Source organism: Lineus longissimus, chromosome 15 (assembly GCF_910592395.1).
Source record: "Lineus longissimus chromosome 15, tnLinLong1.2, whole genome shotgun sequence".
NCBI classification, from domain to species: domain Eukaryota; kingdom Metazoa; phylum Nemertea; class Pilidiophora; order Heteronemertea; family Lineidae; genus Lineus; species Lineus longissimus.
The window spans coordinates 10,212,088-10,234,984 of NC_088322.1; the positions used below are offsets into that span (position 1 = coordinate 10,212,088).

Genomic DNA, 22,897 nt, shown 5'->3' on the forward strand with positions numbered 1-22,897 from the left:
AATGTCATTGTATCCCCAGCGCTGCTATTAAAAGGAATATCCGTGTGAATCACAAGCAGTAGGAGTCGGGACATCTTTGCCTCAAGAAACGGTAGTGCCTCCTGTATATAGTTATCCACCCATTAACTCTCAAAGGACTGAGGTGTAACCAATAAGGGAAATGACTGCTAAGTGCAGAAGATATTGAAATTTGACAAATTTATAACTTTTTTATTTGACGACATGTATCTCAGTGTGGGGTTATGAAATATTTTTGTAAGGTCAAACAGAAAACTGGCAACTTTCATGACAAGCTTTCCAAAGACTCATCAATTTGTTCATCAATGCTGCAGAAAATGAAAAACTTAGGAGTTTGGCCTAGTTTGAAACCCCCTCAGTCCTTTGAAGAATAATATCAATGTCTCCTTCTGTTACAGGTAGTGTCAATGTGACGTCAGATGACCCTGCCGTTAGGCAGTATTATTGTGGATTATCACTTAATGTTGTTTATATTTTCAGTATTTTCTTTTATCATGTTGCAATAGTTATGTTGTTAAGAGGTTGTGAATAGTGAACGGCTGTGTGTTTTGTATGTATGTTAGCATGTGCGTATATATGAGTGCATGAATGAAAATTTGATAGTAAATGCTTGACATTTGTCTTATTCTTGGAATTTCAAGATAAGCAAAAAGTATTTCTCTGAATTCTCTTTGATGTTTTAGACCACAGCTGGGGCTGTTTAGAATTCGGGAACAAATTGTTATGTTATCAAGAGAGCTTGAATATCGTGCTGCTTGAGTTTTGCTGTTAAAACTCTATTATACATTCAAATGTAGTGAAAATATGTGTTTAAAAGGCGTACTTGTTTCAGTGTTTCCTATTTACTGGTGTTTCTCTGTGTGAATCAAATCTAAATGTTTGTTGTGTTGTGTAAAATGGGTGTTTATTTATGTGTGTGATGTTAGTGTATTTATATTCAAAGTGGTCTCTGCAGTATTTTACACTTTTATCTTTTATTTGAAATTTATTTTTGTATGGATATTTAAATTCATCCATCCATTCCAAATTTCATTTCATTTTTAAATTCCATTCATACAAATTCACAAAACAATTGATTATACAAAGCTCAATTTATCATCCGATTTATCTACTTTGATCATGAAATTAATGCAAGGTTATTCTTAAGCGAAGCCATTCAATTGAAATCATCTGAAACATTTTCAACATATTTTTTTTACAACCTTCAAAACCAACTAAGGAGGTCTTTTAGCTAAATACAAATAATTTCATTCTAATCTCACTGTGTCTTTCTTCTATGTTCATCAATACACCCTGTTCCATCTTCATTTTCTTTAAGTCAGTCCTCTATACTCTGTTTTATTGTTCCCCTCCAAATTCAATGATCATTTGTTGTCTCTTTGATCCAAAACTCTCAATGCTCTTAGACTGCTAAATTTTCACAACTTTTTTGTTTTTGCAATTTGCAAAAAAATTCTCAAAAATGAAAATTTTGAAATTTTTATTTTAGGGAATAAAGAAATTATTCAATTTCGTTACTTCAAAAAAACCTTACTTTTGAAATATTTCTCTTGTCAAAATTGAAGTTATTTGCAAATTCCGCAAAATAAAACACTAGTGAAAATTTGTCTGTGTACTCTACTGAAGTCTGTTCTGTTACTTCAGTGTCCGTCCCATTCTTTATACTCTGTTTCAGTGTTCTTCTTCCATGGCATGTTGCCCTCACTCTCTGTTTTAAAATTCTCTATATCTGTCAATACTCTTTTTCAGATACTTGTTATCTATCTGATGTCTGTCTTCAGCTCTTTCCAATCACTTTCGAGGCTAGCTTTTTTCTCTCCACGGGAATACCATATCACTGTTGATATCATCTTGGTGGCCTTCAGTTTATAAATGCTTTAAATCTCCCCAATCTTTGGAATGCTATGGCCAGCATGTTGGTTGATTTGATTACCCCAAACCCCTTTTACATGATCTGTGTGTAAATACATATATGTGTCATTTGTATCATACATTTCATGTGTTGAATTGCTTTTCCACCAATCTGGAAATTGTTCTGCCCAAGTGATAACTCCTGCATTTTGAAGCACAAGCGCTGCACCCAGTTCAATAAATCATACGTCTCCTTTCATGAATTTGAGCTTTTTCTGAGTCTTGAGTTCCCAATCTATAATCTTAACCCCTTCTTAAAAAACCTCTTGTATCTGATGGAAATCATGCAAGGGTCCCTTTGCAAGTCCTGCACCAAACAAAACGAACTTTCATCCCTTTAGCTAGGCTTCCCTGAACCCAGATGATTAAATTAGTAGTGATGTGGGCCATTTCACCTTGTTATTGACCTTGAACCCTATCCATGGCCCCTCATGTAATCTTGAGAGTTTCTTTGGCTCTTGAAAACTCATTTTCTTCTTCTTTTCTTCTTCCAAACTTCTGCATTATTCCACACATCAACACATCAACAAAGAACACTAACCAACAACATAAATGATTTCCAACCAATAAGGAACCATCCCAAAACAACCACCTTGCATCATCAACAATCCCCAAGTCATTCATTCCTGCCCATACAAAACAATGTGAAATAATTTGTTTGCTTTTTTCATCCCCAGAATGTTGTTTGTGCGACCATGACCTTGGCTATCATCGTGTGACCTTGACCTTGAATTTCTGAGCAGGCGTTTGTTGTTTTTGAATGTATTTTTTTCAAATTTGAAGACGAGTTGCTCACTTCTACGAAGTGTAGTACTTTTCTCCAAATAATCTTTGAATGTTATCAACATCAGTTGCAAAATTAATTTGTTTCGTAAAAGGGTGACCAGATTTTGAAATACCTTGGAACTAAAATGTACCACATCTTTTGAATCAATTTATTTCACCTAGAATATTTGGTGTTTTTTAAACAGGCACTGGTTGGTCAACCGAAGCCTCTCTTATCACCCTTGTGCATATTAACACACCAATTACGGAAATCTTGCTCTTGCAACTAATGCTTTTTGTGCCCTCTTTCTGACGTTGCTTTTAAGTTAATGCTTTTATTGAGAATTAGGACGGCCTATCAGCTCATAAAACTCTTGATGCTTACTAATTATCAAGATCAGAATTTGTCTTCAACTTGCCGTTAACATGCATATTGCTTTACCCTGTTGGTTAGAAGGAAGAGGCACCTGGATAGACACACCAGCCTCAACATTCACTTGAAATGCAATAGCTTGCACTGTAGCACGGTGGACAGGTGTACAAACCGATATTGTGGAATGGGATCATAAGGGTTAGAATCCTTTGTGCAAAGGGGATGAGCCAAGCCACTTGTTGGACATAACAAGTTTCCTTTGAATGAAAAATGCTCCAGACAGATGAATCTGGAGTTGAATGGAACTAATTGTTCCACAATTTAGTTTTTCACACTCTTCCACTGACATTGCTTGCAATTAGGTCATCACATTGGTGTCTCTGTTCTTTCTGAGGAAGGAGCAATGCATCACCTGTAAAAGACCTTTCGAGGGATAGTTGGACCTGGTTTAGCTTTCCTGTGCCTCTTCCAACTAACTAACCATTCCTAAGATGTAGAAAATCTCTGCTTATGTTGAGTGCAAATTGTCTTTGTTTTGTGTAGTTGAAACGGATGAAGCACCCTGGGATGTTACAGATTCGGCAAGAATACCGGAGGAATTTAGGGCGGAGGTAGCAGTCCTCTCCCCTGAGGAAGAATCATTGAACCCAGAAGAAGATGTACCAGTTGAAACACCCACTGCTCCTGAGGAACAGAGACCTAGCATAGATGAGGAATTCATCGCTCCAGATTCACACAAAATCATTGAGTCTCCACTAGATTTCTCTAGCCTTGATGAAGGTGATGAGCTTGACCATGCAGAGGAGATACCTAAACCTGAAGGTTACATTGAGGAGAAGCCACAACCAAAGGAATACTCACTGCCAGATCTAAGCAAGTTCTTGGAAACCCCTGACGTACCTAGGGAAGACATTCCTGATGAGGCGTCTGAGGAATTGGTTTTGCCGACTGTTCACACAATTGTTGAAGCAACAATCATCTTTCCAGAAGAAGACAGGGTCACTGAAGATGTTGTGGAAGAATTCGTCAAACCTTCTGAACACAAAACTGTCAAATCTCCAGTAGATTTCTCTGCTTTAGAAGACCAGGAGACCGAATTTGCTGAAGAGATTCCTAAGCCTGACAATTACGTTGAGGTGGTTGTTAAACCCAATGAATATGAAATCCCTGACTTGAGTGAGTTTGCACTGACTCCTGATGTACAGAAACCGGACATTGTTGATGAAGTCCATGAAGACATTTTGGAGCAGACAGAGCACAAAATAATCGAAGCGGAAATAACATTCCCAGAAGATGACGAAGTTCCTGAAGCAAGAGAGGAATTAGTTGAACTATCTGAACATAAGATTGTTGAGGCTCCAATTGATTTTTCTGCTCTTGAAGAGGAAGAAGCCGAGCTCGCCACTGAGGAAGAAGAAATTCCCAAACCTGATGGATACGTGGAAGAAGCTCCCCAACCAAAGGAGTATGAAATCCCAGACTTGAGCGAGTTTGCTATAACTCCTGATGTGCCAATTAAAGACACAATTGATGAGGTCAATGAAGACTTACTTGAGCCAACTTCTCATACAATCATTGAGGCTCCGATTGTATTCCCTGAAGTTGACGAAGCACTTGTAGATGACAAAGCACCTTCTGAACATAAGCTTGTAGAATCTCCCTTAGATTTGTCTACATTGGATGAAGAAGGAAAGGATGAATTTGAAGAGGAGATTCCAAAGCCAGAAGGTTACTTGGAAGAAACACCTAAACCAAAGGAATATGAAATACCTGCAAATATCGGGGAGTTCGTTGTTACGCCTGACGTACCTGTTACAGACACTGCTGATATAGCTGGGGAAGATTTATTAGCCCCAACGACACATGTTGTCATTGAGGCCCCAATTATTTTCCCTGAAGACAAACCACTGCCCGAAATTGACCAGTCAGCTCTCGCCCCCACGGAACAGAGGGCCATTGAATCCCCTTTTGATTACTCTGACTCAGATTCAGAGGGTGAAGCGCCAAAGTTTACTATCCCACTGCAAGACCAAGAAGTAGAAGAAGGTGATATGACGTACTTTGACTGCAGAGTCGTGGGTCGACCACTTCCGGAAGTCTCTTGGTTTGTTGACAACCAAGAGGTTAAGGACGATGCTGTCTACTCAGTGCAGACAGACCAGGATGGTAATTGTACACTCGAAATCAAGGACACTGTCATTGAGGATGAGGGGCATTATGTGTGCCAGGCGGTCAACCCGTATGGCAGTGCTACCACCAGGGCGGAATTGTTCGTGAGAGGTATGTGCATAGTTTAGAACCTTACTGTCACCTAAAGCACATTCAGGGAGGTCAAATGGTGCTCTGAGTGTCCCATGTGCCTATTGAAAGCCCTGAAGCCTACTGGCCAACCAGGCATTGCTTTTGAGATTGCTGCCAACTGTTGCTTTGAAGTAACATGTTATGCATCCCATTTGAAATTGCTTGATCCCTCCCTTCTGCCACAAATGACCTTCTTGGCTGCTTTTGGGTATATTAAAACCATTCCTGAAAGATATTGGTTCGCCTTTCAAACTGCACTTGCAATCCTCTACCTAGTTCGCGCTGACTTGCTCCCGCATTTAAAGCAGCGTGTTTCACTTCTGCTTGAGTGCCACCTATGTACAACCTGTGCGATTCCTGTTTCGGCATTTCGTAATCATTACAGAGCTATCATGATATCTGCTTTAACTACATTATGATCATGACTGCTTAGTCCCAAATCTGTCCTCGCATTGCAACTAAACAAATTGTCACAAGCAGTTTGACTTTCATCGCTTGATTGTCTGATGTGTTGTACAGTGTGTCTCTGAAGGCAATGTCCCTTCGTGCAGTATGTCTTATAAATAACTGTCCTACTGTTTGAAAATACAACATTGCATGTGGTTTATTTCTACATCTCATACATGCTCTGGAATTGTCTGAAATGTAAATGTTTCCCACTTAAACCTGTTATGATGTCTTCAACTTAACTTTACATTTTCCCTTGTGATTCCTATGTTCAACTGTCAAAATCTTAACTTCTTCCTTAAACTCACTAGTTTTCTTCAGATCAACTTCAGAACATCTCCTCTCAATTGTCTACCTTTAAAATGATTGTCCTCTTGATCTTCTCTCCTTTACTCCATTGCTCCTCTTTATCATCTCCACTTTCCTATACCATTGGCTCCTGACTTGTGACCCGACCCCTCTTACCCTATATACAATCGGCTTAATCTATCCTTTGCTCACCTTTCTCTGGAATGTCTCCCAATGTCCACATTATCATCCCATTATCCAAATCCCCCCACCCACCCCAAGATAACCACATCCTTGTCTTGTTTTGTGCAGTTGTGACTGAGTCGGAAGGAGAGCAATCACCAAGACCAGAGACTCTAGAGACTACGTTGGATACCCCCAAGGTCCCAGAGGTATTCCATGTAGAGGTCGCCATCCCCAGTGCCCCAGAGGTAGAGGAAGACCTACTAGAACCTACAAAGCATAAAATTGAGGAGACACCGATCACGTGGCCAAAAGAGGAGGGTGAAGCGCCAAAGTTTGTCATAGAGCTCGAGGAGTTGGAGGTCGATGAAGGCAAACCTGTAGTCTTTGAATGCAAGGTCACTGGCAACCCGACGCCTGAGGTCACGTGGTATGTCGATGATGAAGAGTTGAAGGATACATCAGTCTACATCACCAAGATGGACATCGATGGACTCTGCACGTTGGAGATTCGAGACGTATTCCAAGATGATGAGGGAGAGTACATGTGCAAGGCCATCAACCCGCTCGGTACTGCCACAACCGTGGCTGAACTGTTCATCAGAGGTATGTGACCAGTCTAGTCTAGTCTGTCTACGTTTCATGTCTCTCTCAACTATCTGGAGTTGTTGTCACTATAAAGATGATTCGGAAGATGGAAATGGATCTCCCCTTTCTGCTTTGGAACCAAATACCAATCGTTTACCTTTTTTAAAACTTTACCCAAATCATCCCTTTCCCTTGGCCAACCAGTGTGATCCTGAAGCAATTCATACCCGCTCCAATATTACCTTCCAGTCTCTATTATGTCATGACGTTCTCCTCCTCCCTTCCTGTGATTGAACAAAATATAGCACGAGTTGGACTAACTTGTTGAGAAGACCAAGGCATGCTCTGAATTTTTACCGCCTTGATCCTTCCTTGCAGTAACATAATATAAACTGTAGGCCATCCACGATCAATTGTAAATGTCTCTCAATCTTCAACAGTTCTCGATCTATTTCAGCCCTTTTCTTTTTGTGTAAGTTGATATTGATGAAAAGAGATTAAAACCATTGCTCTGGTGGTCTCTGCTAGCCCCTTTTGTAGCAGTAAAGAAATGTTCAATGTGACTTTAAAGGCTCAATACAGTGCACTCAACATAAGAAAAAACAAAAACCTCCTCCGTAAGACCTCGTACCCTTGTAATTCATTTGTACACTGTAGATAGGGTAGATGTTCTTCAGCCATATTGTTAAATGGCCCCATGCCTGCATATTTTTTTTCAGCACATTTAAGGTCTCCTACTCAAGGCTACTGCATCAGACAATTATCTCCTCAGGAACCATCAAATGTATTGCTGGACAGACTGAAGCGATATGTTGGTGCCTCCTTCGTGTAGCTGCCTTGAACCTGGGTCCTTCCCCTTGTTACATCATCATCATCCAACCTGTTTGACCCCATACCCCTTCCTTTTTCCCACAGCATATTCTGAATATAGTGCGGGGTCTGAAACTAGCGAGGATATGCAGCCTGCAGAGATCCCGTTAACCTCAGAGCCTGTGGAACCACAGGAGTCTTTGACCATTGAAAGCGCTGTTGCAGTTTCCTCCGAGCCACAGTCTGTCTCCCTTGTAATCGACAGTACAAAACTGCAAGAAACGCAGCCGCAAGAAATAACCTTCGATATTATCTCAATCGAAAAGAAACCCACTGAAACAACCTCATTAGAAATCACCCCAAAGAAAACTGAGACCTCAACTGTTGAGCTCATTAAAGAGGTTATACAGCCCATGGAATCGACAACTTTAGAAATAGGCCCTAAAGAACCCACGTCTAAAGTTGCCACACTTGAGTTCAGCACAAAAGACATGCCTGCTCCTTCTGTCCTTGATGTTGAAATCAAGGAACAGCCATATGAGACAACCACTTTAGAGCTTGCCCCACATGATCAGCTACATACTGAGACAATTACCCTTGATTTGGAAGGGAAGCCCCAAGAGATGCAGACAGTCACCTTTTCAGTTGACACCACTAAACCTCAGAAAGCGAAGCCGGTTGAAGTCCAGTTTGCTGTATCTTCTGAGGAAGTAAAACCGACAAAAAGCATATCTGTTGAGTTTACCCCTGAACAGACTGAGCCGACCACCCTAACATCAACCTCGACCGTGACCTTTGATTTAGAAAGGAAACCTCAAGAGCCTCAGGAAGTGACTCTTGTTGTTGATACCATTCAACCACAAGAAACTCAACCAACTGAGGTTCAATTTGATATAACTTCAGCTGAGAAGAGACCAGTGGAGACCACTAGTGTTGAAATGACAACAACTTTGCAAGAAATGCAGCCACAAGAAATGACCTTTGATATAACCGCCACAAAAAAGACGCCTATCGAGACAACAAGTATGGAGGTTACCCCTAAACGGAAGGAGACATCGACCCTTGAATTGACTAAAGAAGTAATCCAGCCAATGGAATCAACAACTCTTGAGATTGGCCCCAAGGAACCAACATCTGAGGTTGCCTCTATCGAATTTATAACGGAGCAGATCCCAAGCACTACGACTCTTGATGTCATGGTTGAAAAAATGCCCCATGAAACTGCTTCTTTGGAAATTGCCCCTCAGCAGCAATTTGAAACTTTAACTATGGATATCCCGGAACAGGTTACCACCAAAAAGACAGTGAGAAAAACAGTTACCAAGAAGGAGGTCAAAAAGGAGGTCACTGATGATAAACCCACAGAGGTGACAACAGAGGTCACTACTTTTGAGATACAACCAGAGGAACGTGGCTTTGAGGAGGCTAGTCTTACATTTGATGTGTCTACCATGAAAACCAAACCATCAACTGAAACTGTAGTTTCCATGACCATAGCGAAACCAGAAAAAGCTGACACTGTTTCTGAAGAGGTGACCTTTGTAACTACGGACATCCTAGAGGAAACTGATCAACCACAATTTACTGTTTCTGAGCAAGCGGAATTTTTCATTGAAATGCCAAAAAAAGATGATAAAAAGAAGACAAAGGTTGTATCAACTGAAGAAACTGTAGAATTTTTCATCTCTGGTGAAGTAAAACCAACAGAAGAAGAAACTGCACCATCAGAAAAGGTCAAAACGAAACTTGGTGTATCTGACAAAAAGAAAAAACCAGAGTCAAAAGTTCAACCAACTGAAGAAACTGTTGAGGAGCTAAAACCTGGAGAGGTTAAACCAAAGGAAAAGAGAACTGCTCCATCAGAAGAAGTGACTGTCGACCTGGACATGCCTAAGAAGAAGAAGCAGGAGTTGCGAGTCAGGTTTGCAGAGGAGACTGTAATGGCTGGTGAACCTGAGGAGCTGGGCCCAGAGGAATTGGAGGAAGCCCCATCTGAGGAGGTCACTCTGGAACTGGTTATATCTGATAAGAAAAAGAAACCTGAATCAAAAGTGAAGCCTACTGAGGAGACTGTCGAGCTGGTTTTGTCTGGGGAAGTGAAACCAAAGGAATCAGAAGTTGCTCCATCGCAGGAGGTCACACTTGAATTTGGTGTTTCTGACAAGAAAAAGAAACCTCTGACAAAAGTCAAACCAACTGAGGAAACAGTGGAACACCTCAAACCAGGCGAAGTGAAACCACAGGAGGAAGAAGTTGCTCCATCAGAGGAAGTCACACTTGAACTTGTTGTTTCTGACAAGAAAAAGAAACCTCTGACAAAGGTTAAACCAACTGAGGAAACAGTGGTACACCTCAAACCAGGCGAAGTGAAACCACAGGAGGAAGAAGTTGCTCCATCAGAGGAAGTCACACTTGAACTTGTTGTTTCTGACAAGAAAAAGAAACCTCTGACAAAGGTTAAACCAACTGAGGAAACAGTGGAACACCTCAAACCAGGCGAAGTGAAACCACAGGAGGAAGAAGTTGCTCCATCAGAGGAAGTCACACTTGAACTTGTTGTTTCTGACAAGAAAAAGAAACCTCTGACAAAGGTTAAAACAACTGAGGAAACAGTGGAACACCTCAAACCAGGCGAAGTGAAACCACAGGAGGAAGAAGTTGCTCCATCAGAGGAGGTCACACTTGAACTTGTTGTTTCTGACAAGAAAAAGAAACCTCTTACAAAGGTTAAACCAACTGAGGAAACAGTGGAACACCTCAAACCAGGCGAGGTGAAACCACAGGAGGAAGAAGTTGCTCCATCAGAGGAAGTCACACTTGAACTTGGTGTTTCTGACAAGAAAAAGAAACCTCTAACAAAGGTAAAACCAACTGAGGAAACAGTGGAACACCTCAAACCAGGCGAAGTGAAACCACAGGAGGAAGAAGTTGCTCCATCAGAGGAAGTCACACTTGAACTTGTTGTTTCTGACAAGAAAAAGAAACCTCTGACAAAGGTTAAACCATCTGAGGAAACAGTGGAACACCTCAAACCAGGCGAAGTGAAACCACAGGAGGAAGAAGTTGCTCCATCAGAGGAAGTCACACTTGAACTTGTTGTTTCTGACAAGAAAAAGAAACCTCTGACAAAGGTTAAACCAACAGAGGAAACAGTGGAACACCTCAAACCAGGCGAAGTGAAACCACAGAAGGAAGAAGTTGCTCCATCAGAGGAAGTCACACTTGAACTTGTTGTTTCTGACAAGAAAAAGAAACCTCTGACAAAGGTTAAACAAACCGAGGAAACAGTGGAACACCTCAAACCAGGCGAAGTGAAACCACAGGAGGAAGAAGTTGCTCCTTCACAGGAGGTCACACTTGAACTTGTTGTTTCTGACAAGAAAAAGAAACCTCTGACAAAGGTTAAACCATCTGAGGAAACAGTGGAACACCTCAAACCAGGCGAAGTGAAACCACAGGAGGAAGAAGTTGCTCCATCAGAGGAAGTCACACTTGAACTTGTTGTTTCTGACAAGAAGAAGAAACCTCTGACAAAGGTTAAACCAACTGAGGAAACAGTGGAACACCTCAAACCAGGCGAAGTGAAACCACATGAGGAAGAAGTTGCTCCTTCACAGGAAGTCACACTTGAACTTGGTGTTTCTGACAAGAAAAAGAAACCTCTGACAAAGGTTAAACCAACTGAGGAAACAGTGGAACACCTCAAACCAGGCGAAGTGAAACCACAGGAGGAAGAAGTTGCTCCATCAGAGGAAGTCACACTTGAACTTGTTGTTTCTGACAAGAAAAAGAAACCTCTAACAAAGGTAAAACCAACCGAGGAAACAGTGGAACACCTCAAACCAGGCGAAGTGAAACCACAGGAGGAAGAAGTTGCTCCTTCACAGGAAGTCACACTTGAACTTGTTGTTTCTGACAAGAAGAAGAAACCTCTGACAAAGGTAAAACCAACTGAGGAAACAGTGGAACACCTCAAACCAGGCGAAGTGAAACCACAGGAGGAAGAAGTTGCTCCATCACAGGAGGTCACACTTGAACTTGGTGTTTCTGACAAGAAAAAGAAACCTCTGACAAAAGTCAAACCAACTGAGGAAACAGTGGAACACCTCAAACCAGGCGAGGTGAAACCACAGGAGGAGGAAGTTGCTCCATCAGAGGAAGTCACACTTGAACTTGTTGTTTCTGACAAGAAAAAGAAACCTCTGACAAAGGTTAAACCATCTGAGGAAACAGTGGAACACCTCAAACCAGGCGAAGTGAAACCACAGGAGGAAGAAGTTGCTCCATCAGAGGAAGTCACACTTGAACTTATTGTTTCTGACAAGAAAAAGAAACCTCTGACAAAGGTAAAACCATCTGAGGAAACAGTGGAACACCTCAAACCAGGCGAAGTGAAACCACAGGAGGAAGAAGTTGCTCCATCAGAGGAAGTCACACTTGAACTTGTTGTTTCTGACAAGAAAAAGAAACCTCTGACAAAGGTTAAACCAACTGAGGAAACAGTGGAACACCTCAAACCAGGCGAAGTGAAACCACAGAAGGAAGAAGTTGCTCCATCAGAGGAAGTCACACTTGAACTTGTTGTTTCTGACAAGAAAAAGAAACCTCTGACAAAGGTTAAACCGACCGAGGAATTAGTGGAACACCTCAAACCAGGCGAAGTGAAACCACAGGAGGAGGAAGTTGCTCCATCAGAGGAAGTCACACTTGAACTTGTTGTTTCTGATAAGAAAAAGAAACCTCTGACAAAGGTTAAACCAACTGAGGAAACAGTGGAACACCTCAAACCAGGCGAAGTGAAACCACAGGAGGAAGAAGTTGCTCCTTCACAGGAAGTCACACTTGAACTTGTTGTTTCTGACAAGAAAAAGAAACCTCTGACAAAGGTTAAACCAACTGAGGAAACAGTGGAACACCTCAAACCAGGCGAAGTGAAACCACATGAGGAAGAAGTTGCTCCATCAGAGGAAGTCACACTTGAACTTGTTGTTTCTGACAAGAAAAAGAAACCTCTTACAAAGGTTAAACCAACTGAGGAAACAGTGGAACACCTCAAACCAGGCGAAGTGAAACCACAGGAGGAAGAAGTTGCTCCATCACAGGAAGTCACACTTGAACTTGGTGTTTCTGACAAGAAAAAGAAACCTCTTACAAAGGTTAAACCAACCGAGGAAACAGTGGAACACCTCAAACCAGGCGAAGTGAAACCACAGGAGGAAGAAGTTGCTCCATCAGAGGAAGTCACACTTGAACTTGTTGTTTCTGATAAGAAGAAAAAACCTTTGAGCAAGGTTAAACCAACTGAAGAAACCGTTGACGAATTGGCTCCTGGGGATGTCATGCCACAAGAGGCCACAGTTGTTTCTTCTGAAGATGTCACTCTTGAATTGGCAGTTTCTGGGAAGAAAAAGAAACCTTCGACTCACATTAAACCAACTGAGGAAACAGTACAGGAACTAAAACCAGATCAACTTAAACCACAAGAGGAGAAAGTAGCCCCTTCAGAAGACGTAAAAGTGGAACTAGGAATTTCTGAAAAGAAGAAGAAACCTTCCACTCATATTAAACCAACGGAGGAAACTGTTGATGCAGCTATTTCTGGCAGAGTTGAAAGCAGAAAGAAGATCGATACAGCACCATCTGAGGAGGTCACTGTCACTTTAGACATTTCTACTCAGAAGGAAAAGGCTGTATCTGTAGACGTAACTGCCAAGCAACCAGAGGAGGTATCTGCTGAATTTGCAATTGCTCAGGAGACAGCTTCTGAAGAGGTCTCTATAGATATTGAACTCACTCCAAAGAAAAAGCCAGGTGCCAAAACCAAAGCAGAACTCAAGGGCAAACCTAAAAAAGAGGAAGCAGTTACAATTGATGTCGCGGCCCAGAGTGCTGAGGAAGTTTCAGCAGAATTTGCTGTTGTTCAGGAGACGACTTCTGAGGAGGTTTCTGTTGATATTGAACTCACTCCTAAGAAAAAGCCGGCTGCCAAAACCAAAGCAGAACTCAAGGGCAAACCTAAAAAGGAGGAATCAGTCACAATTGATGTCACGGCCCAGAGTGCTGAGGAAGTTTCAGCAGAAATTGCTGTTGGTCAGGAGACAACATCTGAAGAGGTTTCTGTTGATATTGAACTCACTCCAAAGAAAAAGCCAGTTGCCAAGACCAAAGCAGAACTCAAGGGCAAACCTAAAAAGGAGGAAGCAGTTACAATTGATGTCACAGCCCAGAGTGCTGAGGAAGTTTCTGCAGAATTTGCTGTTGTTCAGGAGACAACATCTGATGATGTTTCTGTTGATATTGAACTCACTCCAAAGAAAAAGCCGGCTGCCAAAACCAAAGCAGAACTCAAGGGCAAACCTAAAAAGGAGGAAGCAGTTACAATTGATGTCACAGCCCAGAGTGCTGAGGAAGTTTCTGCAGAATTTGCTGTTGTTCAGGAGACAACATCTGAGGATGTTTCTGTTGATATTGAACTCACTCCAGAGAAAAAGCCGGCTGCCAAAACCAAAGCAGAACTCAAGGGCAAACCTAAAAAGGAGGAATCAGTCACAATTGATGTCACGGCCCAGAGTGCTGAGGAAGTTTCAGCAGAAATTGCTGTTGTTCAGGAGACAACATCTGAGGATGTTTCTGTTGATATTGAACTCACTCCAAAGAAAAAGCCGGCTGCCAAAACCAAAGCAGAACTCAAGGGCAAACCTAAAAAGGAGGAATCAGTCACAATTGATGTCACGGCCCAGAGTGCTGAGGAAGTTTCAGCAGAAATGGCTGTTGTTCAGGAGACAACATCTGAGGATGTTTCTGTTGATATTGAACTCACTCCAAAGAAAAAGCCGGCTGCCAAAACCAAAGCAGAACTCAAGGGCAAACCTAAAAAGGAGGAAACAGTTACAATTGATGTCACGGCCCAGAGTGCTGAGGAAGTTTCAGCAGAATTTGCTGTTGTTCAGGAGACAACATCTGAGGATGTTTCTGTTGATATTGAACTCACTCCAAAGAAAAAGCCGGCTGCCAAAACCAAAGCAGAACTCAAGGGCAAACCTCAAAAGGAGGAATCAGTCACAATTGATGTCACGGCCCAGAGTGCTGAGGAAGTTTCAGCAGAAATTGATGTTGTTCAGGAGACAACATCTGAGGATGTTTCTGTTGATATTGAACTCACTCCAAAGAAAAAGCCGGCTGCCAAAACCAAAGCAGAACTCAAGGGCAAACCTAAAATGGAGGAAACAGTTACAATTGATGTCACGGCCCAGAGTGCTGAGGAAGTTTCAGCAGAATTTGCTGTTGTTCAGGAGACAACATCTGAGGATGTTTCTGTTGATATTGAACTCACTCCAAAGAAAAAGCCGGCTGCCAAAACCAAAGCAGAACTCAAGGGCAAACCTAAAAAGGAGGAATCAGTCACAATTGATGTCACGGCCCAGAGTGCTGAGGAAGTTTCAGCAGAAATTGCTGTTGTTCAGGAGACAACATCTGAGGATGTTTCTGTTGATATTGAACTCACTCCAAGGAAAAAGCCAGATACCAAAACCAAAGCAGAACTCAAAGGGAAACCACAGAAGGAGGAAGCAGTTACAACTGATGTCACGGCTCTGAGATCAGAGGAAGTTAGTGTCGATTTTGCAATGGTGCATGAGGCTCCCACTGTTGAGGCAGAATTGGAGGTTACCAAGAAGAAAAAGCCAAAGGTCAAGAGTGAAATAGAGGTTGAAGCAGTGGGTGATCGGGTTCCTAAGGTTGAAGATGTCGAGGCTGATTTCACTATCGATATATCCCGCACTGATATGCAGGCTGTGGCTCAGCCCGATAGCGCTGCAAGCGTTACCTTGGATCTCCGCCAAGAGGTTGAACCTATAGACGCCAGCGTGGATACCAGACACAAAGGTATTCTGCATGCTTAGTCAGGAGGCAGAATTAGTTGAGCACGCGCGAAACTTATGGCATGCAGTGTTTCGTATAGCACTATAATCAAATTCTTTTAGCTGATTATTAAACATCATTTGCATTTATTTCAGGTAATTCTCACATGGGCTGTCTGTATGTGATTTGGAATGCTGCCGCACTTATACACTTCAATTTGATGAATGTCTTGTTCAGCAGATATGTTTGTTTAGCTTATTTGTTTCCTGTTCGATGACTTGCTCAGTACGCTTTTTATGCATTACCCAACGTTTGTCATAAGAGTCAATCGTTTGGTGTTGACGACAAACCTTGGGTGATTGTGGATATGATGCTGACAATCATTAACTCCACCATTGTCATGACCCTTTAAGGACTGGTCTTAAATTCCTCTACCACAGGGAAGTCACCAAAATAAAGCTGACCAAAATTTCAATCTCTGGCTAAAACAGGCGATATTTTAGTACAAGCTTTCTTTTCGGACAAGTTTGTTGTCCATATAACATAAATATTCTTCGACCCCCCCCCCCCCCGTCCTGTAAGGGTTCATGGAATCCTCTGGTTCATTTTTTCTCAAGGGTGCCACAGGCTTTTCTGTCGCAAACTTGAGGGAAATGAACTGGTGAATTCGTCTACAACACTTCTGTTCATTTTCTACTTATTTCTGTCCATTTGACCATTGAATGTCATCAAAACCACATCAAGCAAGTGAATCTTGCTCTGATATATTTTTGGTGTCGTTGCTGAATGGTTAATGCAATATTATGTTCTTCAATGCGTATTGAATATGGGCTTCTCAAAAAAAGAAAGATATCAAAATGAAGCATTGGTTGTAAGTCATAGTCTAGTCTGTTGTGTCATGTCACGGGTTGTCACTGATGCTTGATATTTTTTTGCTCTGAGTATCATTTAGACAGAGCCCAACATTTGTTCAGTCTTGTCAGGCTCACTCACAAATGAGCAAGTCTTAAAGGGACACTTATGTTGTCATGGTTGTCTGTGGTTGTGATAGTTGTATGACAACAACAGGTAGCACCAGAAAAAAAAACATGGTACATATTTTTGCCATTAATCTATAACCCTTCGTGTTGGTGTGAATATGAAATGGGTTCAAGTCTGAATGAGTATAGACACTTGGAATGAGTCTGGCTCCCCCAGTGAGGGAAAAGCAAACTAGCTGGTGCCACTTTCATTGAGACCTAAGGACTGTAGAAACCACACCACAAGTTCACAAGGTAATATTCTATGAATAAGGAGCCTGAGAGTCCCTGGGAATACTCCTGAGCTGAGAAGTCCATCACAATCTATTGATAGGTTCACTTCTTCTTTGCTTCAGTACTTGTCTCGCACTCTTTCTCTCTCTATGTTGTGCTCTTCTTTTGTCTCTGAGATGCTGTTATTGGCTATAGTATGATTTGAACAAATTGAATTTGTGAAATAATTCCGAATTAAAACCAGTTCAAATTGTTATAGATATAATGCATTGACGCACTGGATTGCAGATATAAGGTTAGATGTATTGATCTCTTTGTGGTTTCAATTCAATGTAACAAAATAAGAAAATATGCAAAATAAAAACAAGTACTTTATGCATTTTTTCTAGTACAAAAAAAATGTGATAGTTTGGAGTTTAATCAACTGTGGGGCCAGTTAGCATCAGAGTCACTGTCTTTCTACTTCAATGTATGTGATCTCTCTTGTACTCAGTTTATAACTCTTTGTGAAGTCTTTTGTTAGTCTGCTGCTTAATTTCTGTGTCAGTTATGTAATGTAATTCTTACTCTAATATGTCATCCATTTCTTACTTTATTCTGTAATCAATTTTACTTGATTCGACATCATTAGCAGCTTTTTGTATTCACTAAAGTTTACATTATCATTATCACAATTTGCATCTTACTTTGTCTCTTAGCTCTTAGCTCTAAGCACTGTATTCTGTTAGTAACTTTCTATAGAATATGCTGTTAATGTCTGAAGAATGACCAAAATTTGAGAAAATCTTTACTTGGTAAAGTTTAACCATATTAAAAACAATTTACTATTTTGCTCAAATTAGTTGAAGTAATGTGCCTGATATTTGTTGATTCATGTTGGTCTTATTCCATAAGGTCTCATTGCATCTAATGGTACCATTAAATAACCCCACTTATTGTAATAATGCTACCATTATCTCCAATGGAACTTTATGAAATAAGTATCTTCAACTGTAAAACACTTCACAAAATCTAAACTTATAATATACCCTCCAAACAACTTTGCTATCCTGTGCTATTCTCTATTGCAGAGTAATGTTCTCAACTGCATTTTAAAATGTCAAATATTTTTAGTGCAGAAACTGTTTATAACAATTTTCAATATTTACAGAATCTCAATTGCAATTGCGCATTCTTCATTTCAGAAAAACAAACAATTGCAATTGCGCTGTTGAAATCTCATTGCTGGTATTGAATGCTCTTATATTGAATGTCAAAAATAAGTCTGTGCACTTCCAGAAAAACCTGAGGAGAAAAAGTCACTGCTTGAAATCACAACTCGAGTTCAGGAGAAACCTAAAGAGGAGGGCGCTATCACAATCGATGTCACAGCCCAGAGACCAGTAAAAGTGTCTGCAGAATTTGCAGTCCTTCAGGAAACGGATGAGATCACTTTTGACGTCGAATCCAATCTAAAGAAAAAGCCTGATGTCAAAGTGAAGACTGACATGAAAGGCAAACCTAAAAAGGAGGAAGCTGTTACTATTGATGTCACTGCTCAGAGGCCAGAGGACGTTTCAGCAGAAGTAGCAGTCATTCAAGAAACACCATCAGAAGACGTCTCTGTTGAGCTTGAAGCCACTCGGAAGAAGAAGCCTGATGCTAAAGTCAAAGTTGACATGAAAGGCAAACCAAAAATGGAGGAAGCTGTCACTATTGATGTCACTGCTCAGAGGCCAGAGGAAGTTTCTGCAGACATTGTTGTTCTTCAGGAAACCCCAACTGATGGAGTGACCATGGACCTTGAAATTACTCAAAAGAAAAAGCCTGATGTAAAGGTCAAAGCAGACTTGAAAGGCAAACCTAAAAAGGAGGAAGCCACCACTGTTGATGTCACTGCTCAGAGGCCAGAGGAAGATTCTGCGGAGTTGGCAGTTGTTCAGGACACAACTATTGAAGATGTCTCTGTGGATATTGAAGTCACAAAGAAGAAAAAGCCCGATGCTAAACTCAAAGTTGACATGAAAGGCAAACCTAAAAAGGACGAAGCTGTTACTATTGATGTCACCGCTCAGAGGCCAGAGGAGGTTTCAGTAGAGTTGGCAGTTGTTGAGGAGGCTTCATTAGAAGATGTCTCTGTTGCTCTTGAAGTCACAAAGAAGAAAAAGCCTGATGCTAAGGTCAAAGTAGACTTGAAAGGCAAACCTAAAAAGGACGAAGCTGTTACTATTGATATCACTGCTCAGAGGCCAGAGGAAGTTTCTGCGGAGTTGGTAGTTGTTGAGGAAGCTCCATCTGAAGATGTCTCTGTTGCTATTGAAGTCACAAAGAAGAAAAAGCCTGATGCTAAGGTCAAAGTAGACTTGAAAGGCAAACCTAAAAAGGACGAAGCTGTTACTATTGATGTCACTGCTCAGAGGCCAGAGGAAGTTTCTGCAGAGTTGGCAGTTGTTGAGGAAGCTCCATCTGAAGATGTCTCTGTTGCTCTTGAAGTCACAAAGAAGAAAAAGCCTGATGCTAAAGTCAAAACGGACATGAAAGGCAAACCTAAAAAGGACGAAGCTGTTACTATTGATATCACTGCTCAGAGGCCAGAGGAAGTTTCTGCGGAGTTGGTAGTTGTTGAGGAAGCTCCATCTGAAGATGTCTCTGTTGCTGTTGAAGTCACAAAGAAGAAAAAGCCTGATGCTAAGGTCAAAGTAGACTTGAAAGGAAAACCTAAAAAGGAGGAAGCTGTTACTATTGATGTCACTGCTCAGAGGCCAGAGGAAGTTTCTGCGGAGTTGGTAGTTGTTGAGGAAGCTCCATCTGAAGATGTCTCTGTTGCTCTTGAAGTCACAAAGAAGAAAAAGCCTGATGCTAAGGTCAAAGTAGACTTGAAAGGTAAACCTAAAAAGGACGAAGCTGTTACTATTGATGTCACTGCTCAGAGGCCAGAGGAAGTTTCTGCAGAGTTGGCAGTTGTTGAGGAAGCTCCATCTGAAGATGTCTCTGTTGCTCTTGAAGTCACAAAGAAGAAAAAGCCTGATGCTAAGGTCAAAGTAGACTTGAAAGGCAAACCTAAAAAGGACGAAGCTGTTACTATTGATATCACTGCTCAGAGGCCAGAGGAAGTTCCTGCGGAGTTGGTAGTTGTTGAGGAAGCTCCATCTGAAGATGTCTCTGTTGATCTTGAAGTCACAAAGAAGAAAAAGCCTGATGCTAAGGTCAAAGTAGACTTGAAAGGGAAACCTAAAAAGGACGAAGCTGTTACTATTGATGTCACTGCTCAGAGGCCAGAGGAGGTTTCAGTAGAGTTGGCAGTTGTTGAGGAAGCTCCATCTGAAGATGTCTCTGTTGCTCTTGAAGTCACAAAGAAGAAAAAGCCTGATGCTAAGGTCAAAGTAGACTTGAAAGGCAAACCTAAAAAGGACGAAGCTGTTACTATTGATGTCACTGCCCAGAGGCCAGAGGAGGTTTCAGTAGAGTTGGCAGTTGTTGAGGAGGCTTCCTTAGAAGATGTCTCTGTTGATCTTGAAGTCACAAAGAAGAAAAAGCCTGATGCTAAAGTCAAAACGGACATGAAAGGCAAACCTAAAAAGGACGAAGCTGTTACTATTGATGTCACTGCTCAGAGGCCAGAGGAAGTTTCTGCGGAGTTGGTAGTTGTTGAGGAAGCTCCATCTGAAGATGTCTCTGTTGCTGTTGAAGTCACAAAGAAGAAAAAGCCTGATGCTAAGGTCAAAGTAGACTTGAAAGGAAAACCTAAAAAGGAGGAAGCTGTTACTATTGATGTCACTGCTCAGAGGCCAGAGGAAGTTTCTGCGGAGTTGGTAGTTGTTGAGGAAGCTCCATCTGAAGATGTCTCTGTTGCTCTTGAAGTCACAAAGAAGAAAAAGCAAGATGCTAAGGTCAAAGTAGACTTGAAAGGCAAACCTAAAAAGGACGAAGCTGTTACTATTGATGTCACTGCCCAGAGGCCAGAGGAGGTTTCAGTAGAGTTGGCAGTTGTTGAGGAGGCTTCCTTAGAAGATGTCTCTGTTGATCTTGAAGTCACAAAGAAGAAAAAGCCTGATGCTAAAGTCAAAACGGACATGAAAGGCAAACCTAAAAAGGACGAAGCTGTTACTATTGATGTCACTGCCCAGAGGCCAGAGGAGGTTTCTGCGGAGTTGGTAGTTGTTGAGGAAGCTCCATCTGAAGATGTCTCTGTTGCTCTTGAAGTCACAAAGAAGAAAAAGCCTGATGCTAAGGTCAAAGTAGACTTGAAAGGCAAACCTAAAAAGGACGAAGCTGTTACTATTGATGTCACTGCTCAGAGGCCAGAGGAAGTTTCTGCGGAGTTGGTGGTTGTTGAGGAAGCTCCATCTGAAGATGTCTCTGTTGCTCTTGAAGTCACAAAGAAGAAAAAGCCTGATGCTAAGGTCAAAGTAGACTTGAAAGGCAAACCTAAAAAGGACGAAGCTGTTACTATTGATGTCACTGCTCAGAGGCCAGAGGAAGTTTCTGCGGAGTTGGCAGTTGTTGAGGAAGCTCCATCTGAAGATGTCTCTGTTGATCTTGAAGTCACAAAGAAGAAAAAGCCTGATGCTAAGGTCAAAGTAGACTTGAAAGGCAAACCTAAAAAGGACGAAGCTGTTACTATTGATGTCACTGCTCAGAGGCCGGAGGAAGTTTCTGCGGAGTTGGCAGTTGTTGAGGAAGCTCCATCTGAAGATGTCTCTGTTGCTCTTGAAGTCACTCAAAAGAAAAAGCCTGATGCCAAAACCAAGGCAGAACTCAAGGACAAATCAAAGAAGGTTGAAGCAACGGACGCTGCTCTGAAGGTGTCTGCTGATCAGAAAGCGGAGGGGGCTGTTGCAGTGGATGCCAGACGTAAAGGTATTCTGCATGTTCTAATACAGAACTAGTTCGGCAGACACCTGTGTATTGCATGCGATGTCTTGTGGATGGTCACTCAGCTAATGATTGTTATGATATTTTGCAACTTTTCAGGTGTATTTCACACAGCTTAGTTATCTGTACATGTGGTAGTGTCACCCACTCTGTGCTCTCTGATCATTTGTTGAATGTTTTCATTGATCAGCAGATGTTATGTTTAGTTTCTCTTTTTTATCAGATGGCTCAATCTTGTCCCAGCACACATTTTGCTCACTCCAAGTTGCCAGAATGACTTGTATATTTCGTTCAGAAAATATGTATCAATGTACACATCATAGTGGCAGACTTAGGGTGGAGAAACGACGGCAGGCTTTAGGTCTGATTTGCATAAGCAGACGTGGTCTTTTGGCCCGAATTTCTTGTAATTCATTGAATGTTATGAAAACATTCTGAACACAAAATTTGTTGAATTTCATAAGCAACAAACCTCTTCCAAAAAATTGATAACACAATTATCAAAATTAGATTCAATGGTGTTATCACCTGCTTCTGGTACTGAGATTGGGTCGTTCCAAATGGTTACTGCACTGTCTAAGCATTCAACCATTTGCTTGTTTCAATTTCCAAATGGTTAATGCACTATTTCTTTATCTTTTTGTGGATGTTTGCATGGACTTCTCAAATGAAGGAAGATAACTAAAACTAGCATTGGTTGTAGGTCACAACCTTGTCTGGTGTGTCAAGTCGCAGGTTGTAACCAGTGCCTGTTATCTTTCTCAGTTAAGAATACAAACCTCGTGGTTAAAGCACAAAAGTCCTTCTGTCTGAGTCTGTGCTTGACTGCTGGAGGTAGCATGATGTACTCTTGAGCAAATGAAGTCCATCATAATCCTCTAAATGTAAACATCATTTAACCTCTTCTTTCTGTCTTAGTCTTGATCTGCTGCTATTTGTCTCCAAGATGCTACAAGAAGTTAATGTTGAAGTTCTCAAATTTACATTTGAAAACGTTTTGAGGTCTCTGTAGTAAAGACCTGTGGCAGAATTCCCTACTATGGGGCAGTGTGGTTGTAATACTAGTCGTAGAAGATTAGTGGCTTCAGGCAATATGCCCTCTTGTTGTCAAATCATAGTGATATTTAATGGAAGAAATTGCAATAACTGGCACTCTCAGAGAGCTGTTTCTTAAAGCATTTCATCTGTATTTGTTCTGGTACGTAACGGTAGTGTTGTGAACAGCTTTTGGGCAATTCATTTAAGG

At 41.4% G+C, this 22,897-nt stretch overlaps 2 protein-coding genes across 2 annotated transcripts in view; both read left to right on the forward strand.

Moving 5' to 3' along the window:
• Positions 1 to 22,897, forward strand: part of LOC135499475 (titin-like) — a 176,300-nt gene that overhangs the window by 95,136 nt on the left and 58,267 nt on the right. Inside the window, exons 90-91 of the mRNA XM_064790235.1 lie at positions 3,611 to 5,347; positions 6,416 to 6,892. Of these exons, the coding sequence (XP_064646305.1) occupies positions 3,611 to 5,347; positions 6,416 to 6,892 (2,214 nt within the window). The remainder of the gene's footprint in view (positions 1 to 3,610; positions 5,348 to 6,415; positions 6,893 to 22,897) is intronic.
• LOC135499903 (titin-like) lies at positions 7,831 to 21,665 on the forward strand. Its single transcript, XM_064790939.1, has 2 exons — positions 7,831 to 15,568; positions 18,076 to 21,665. The coding sequence occupies exons 1-2, from the start codon at positions 7,831 to 7,833 to the stop codon at positions 21,663 to 21,665; spliced, it is 11,328 nt and encodes a 3,775-aa protein (XP_064647009.1).

Bases quoted from the DNA above. Each gene is read 5' to 3' on its own strand.
- LOC135499903 (XM_064790939.1), top strand. From the start codon at position 7,831: ATGCAGCCTGCAGAGATCCCGTTAACCTCAGAGCCTGTGGAACCACAG. The intron at 15,569-18,075 runs GTATTCTGCATG...GTGCACTTCCAG, and splicing joins CGTGGATACCAGACACAAAG to AAAAACCTGAGGAGAAAAAG.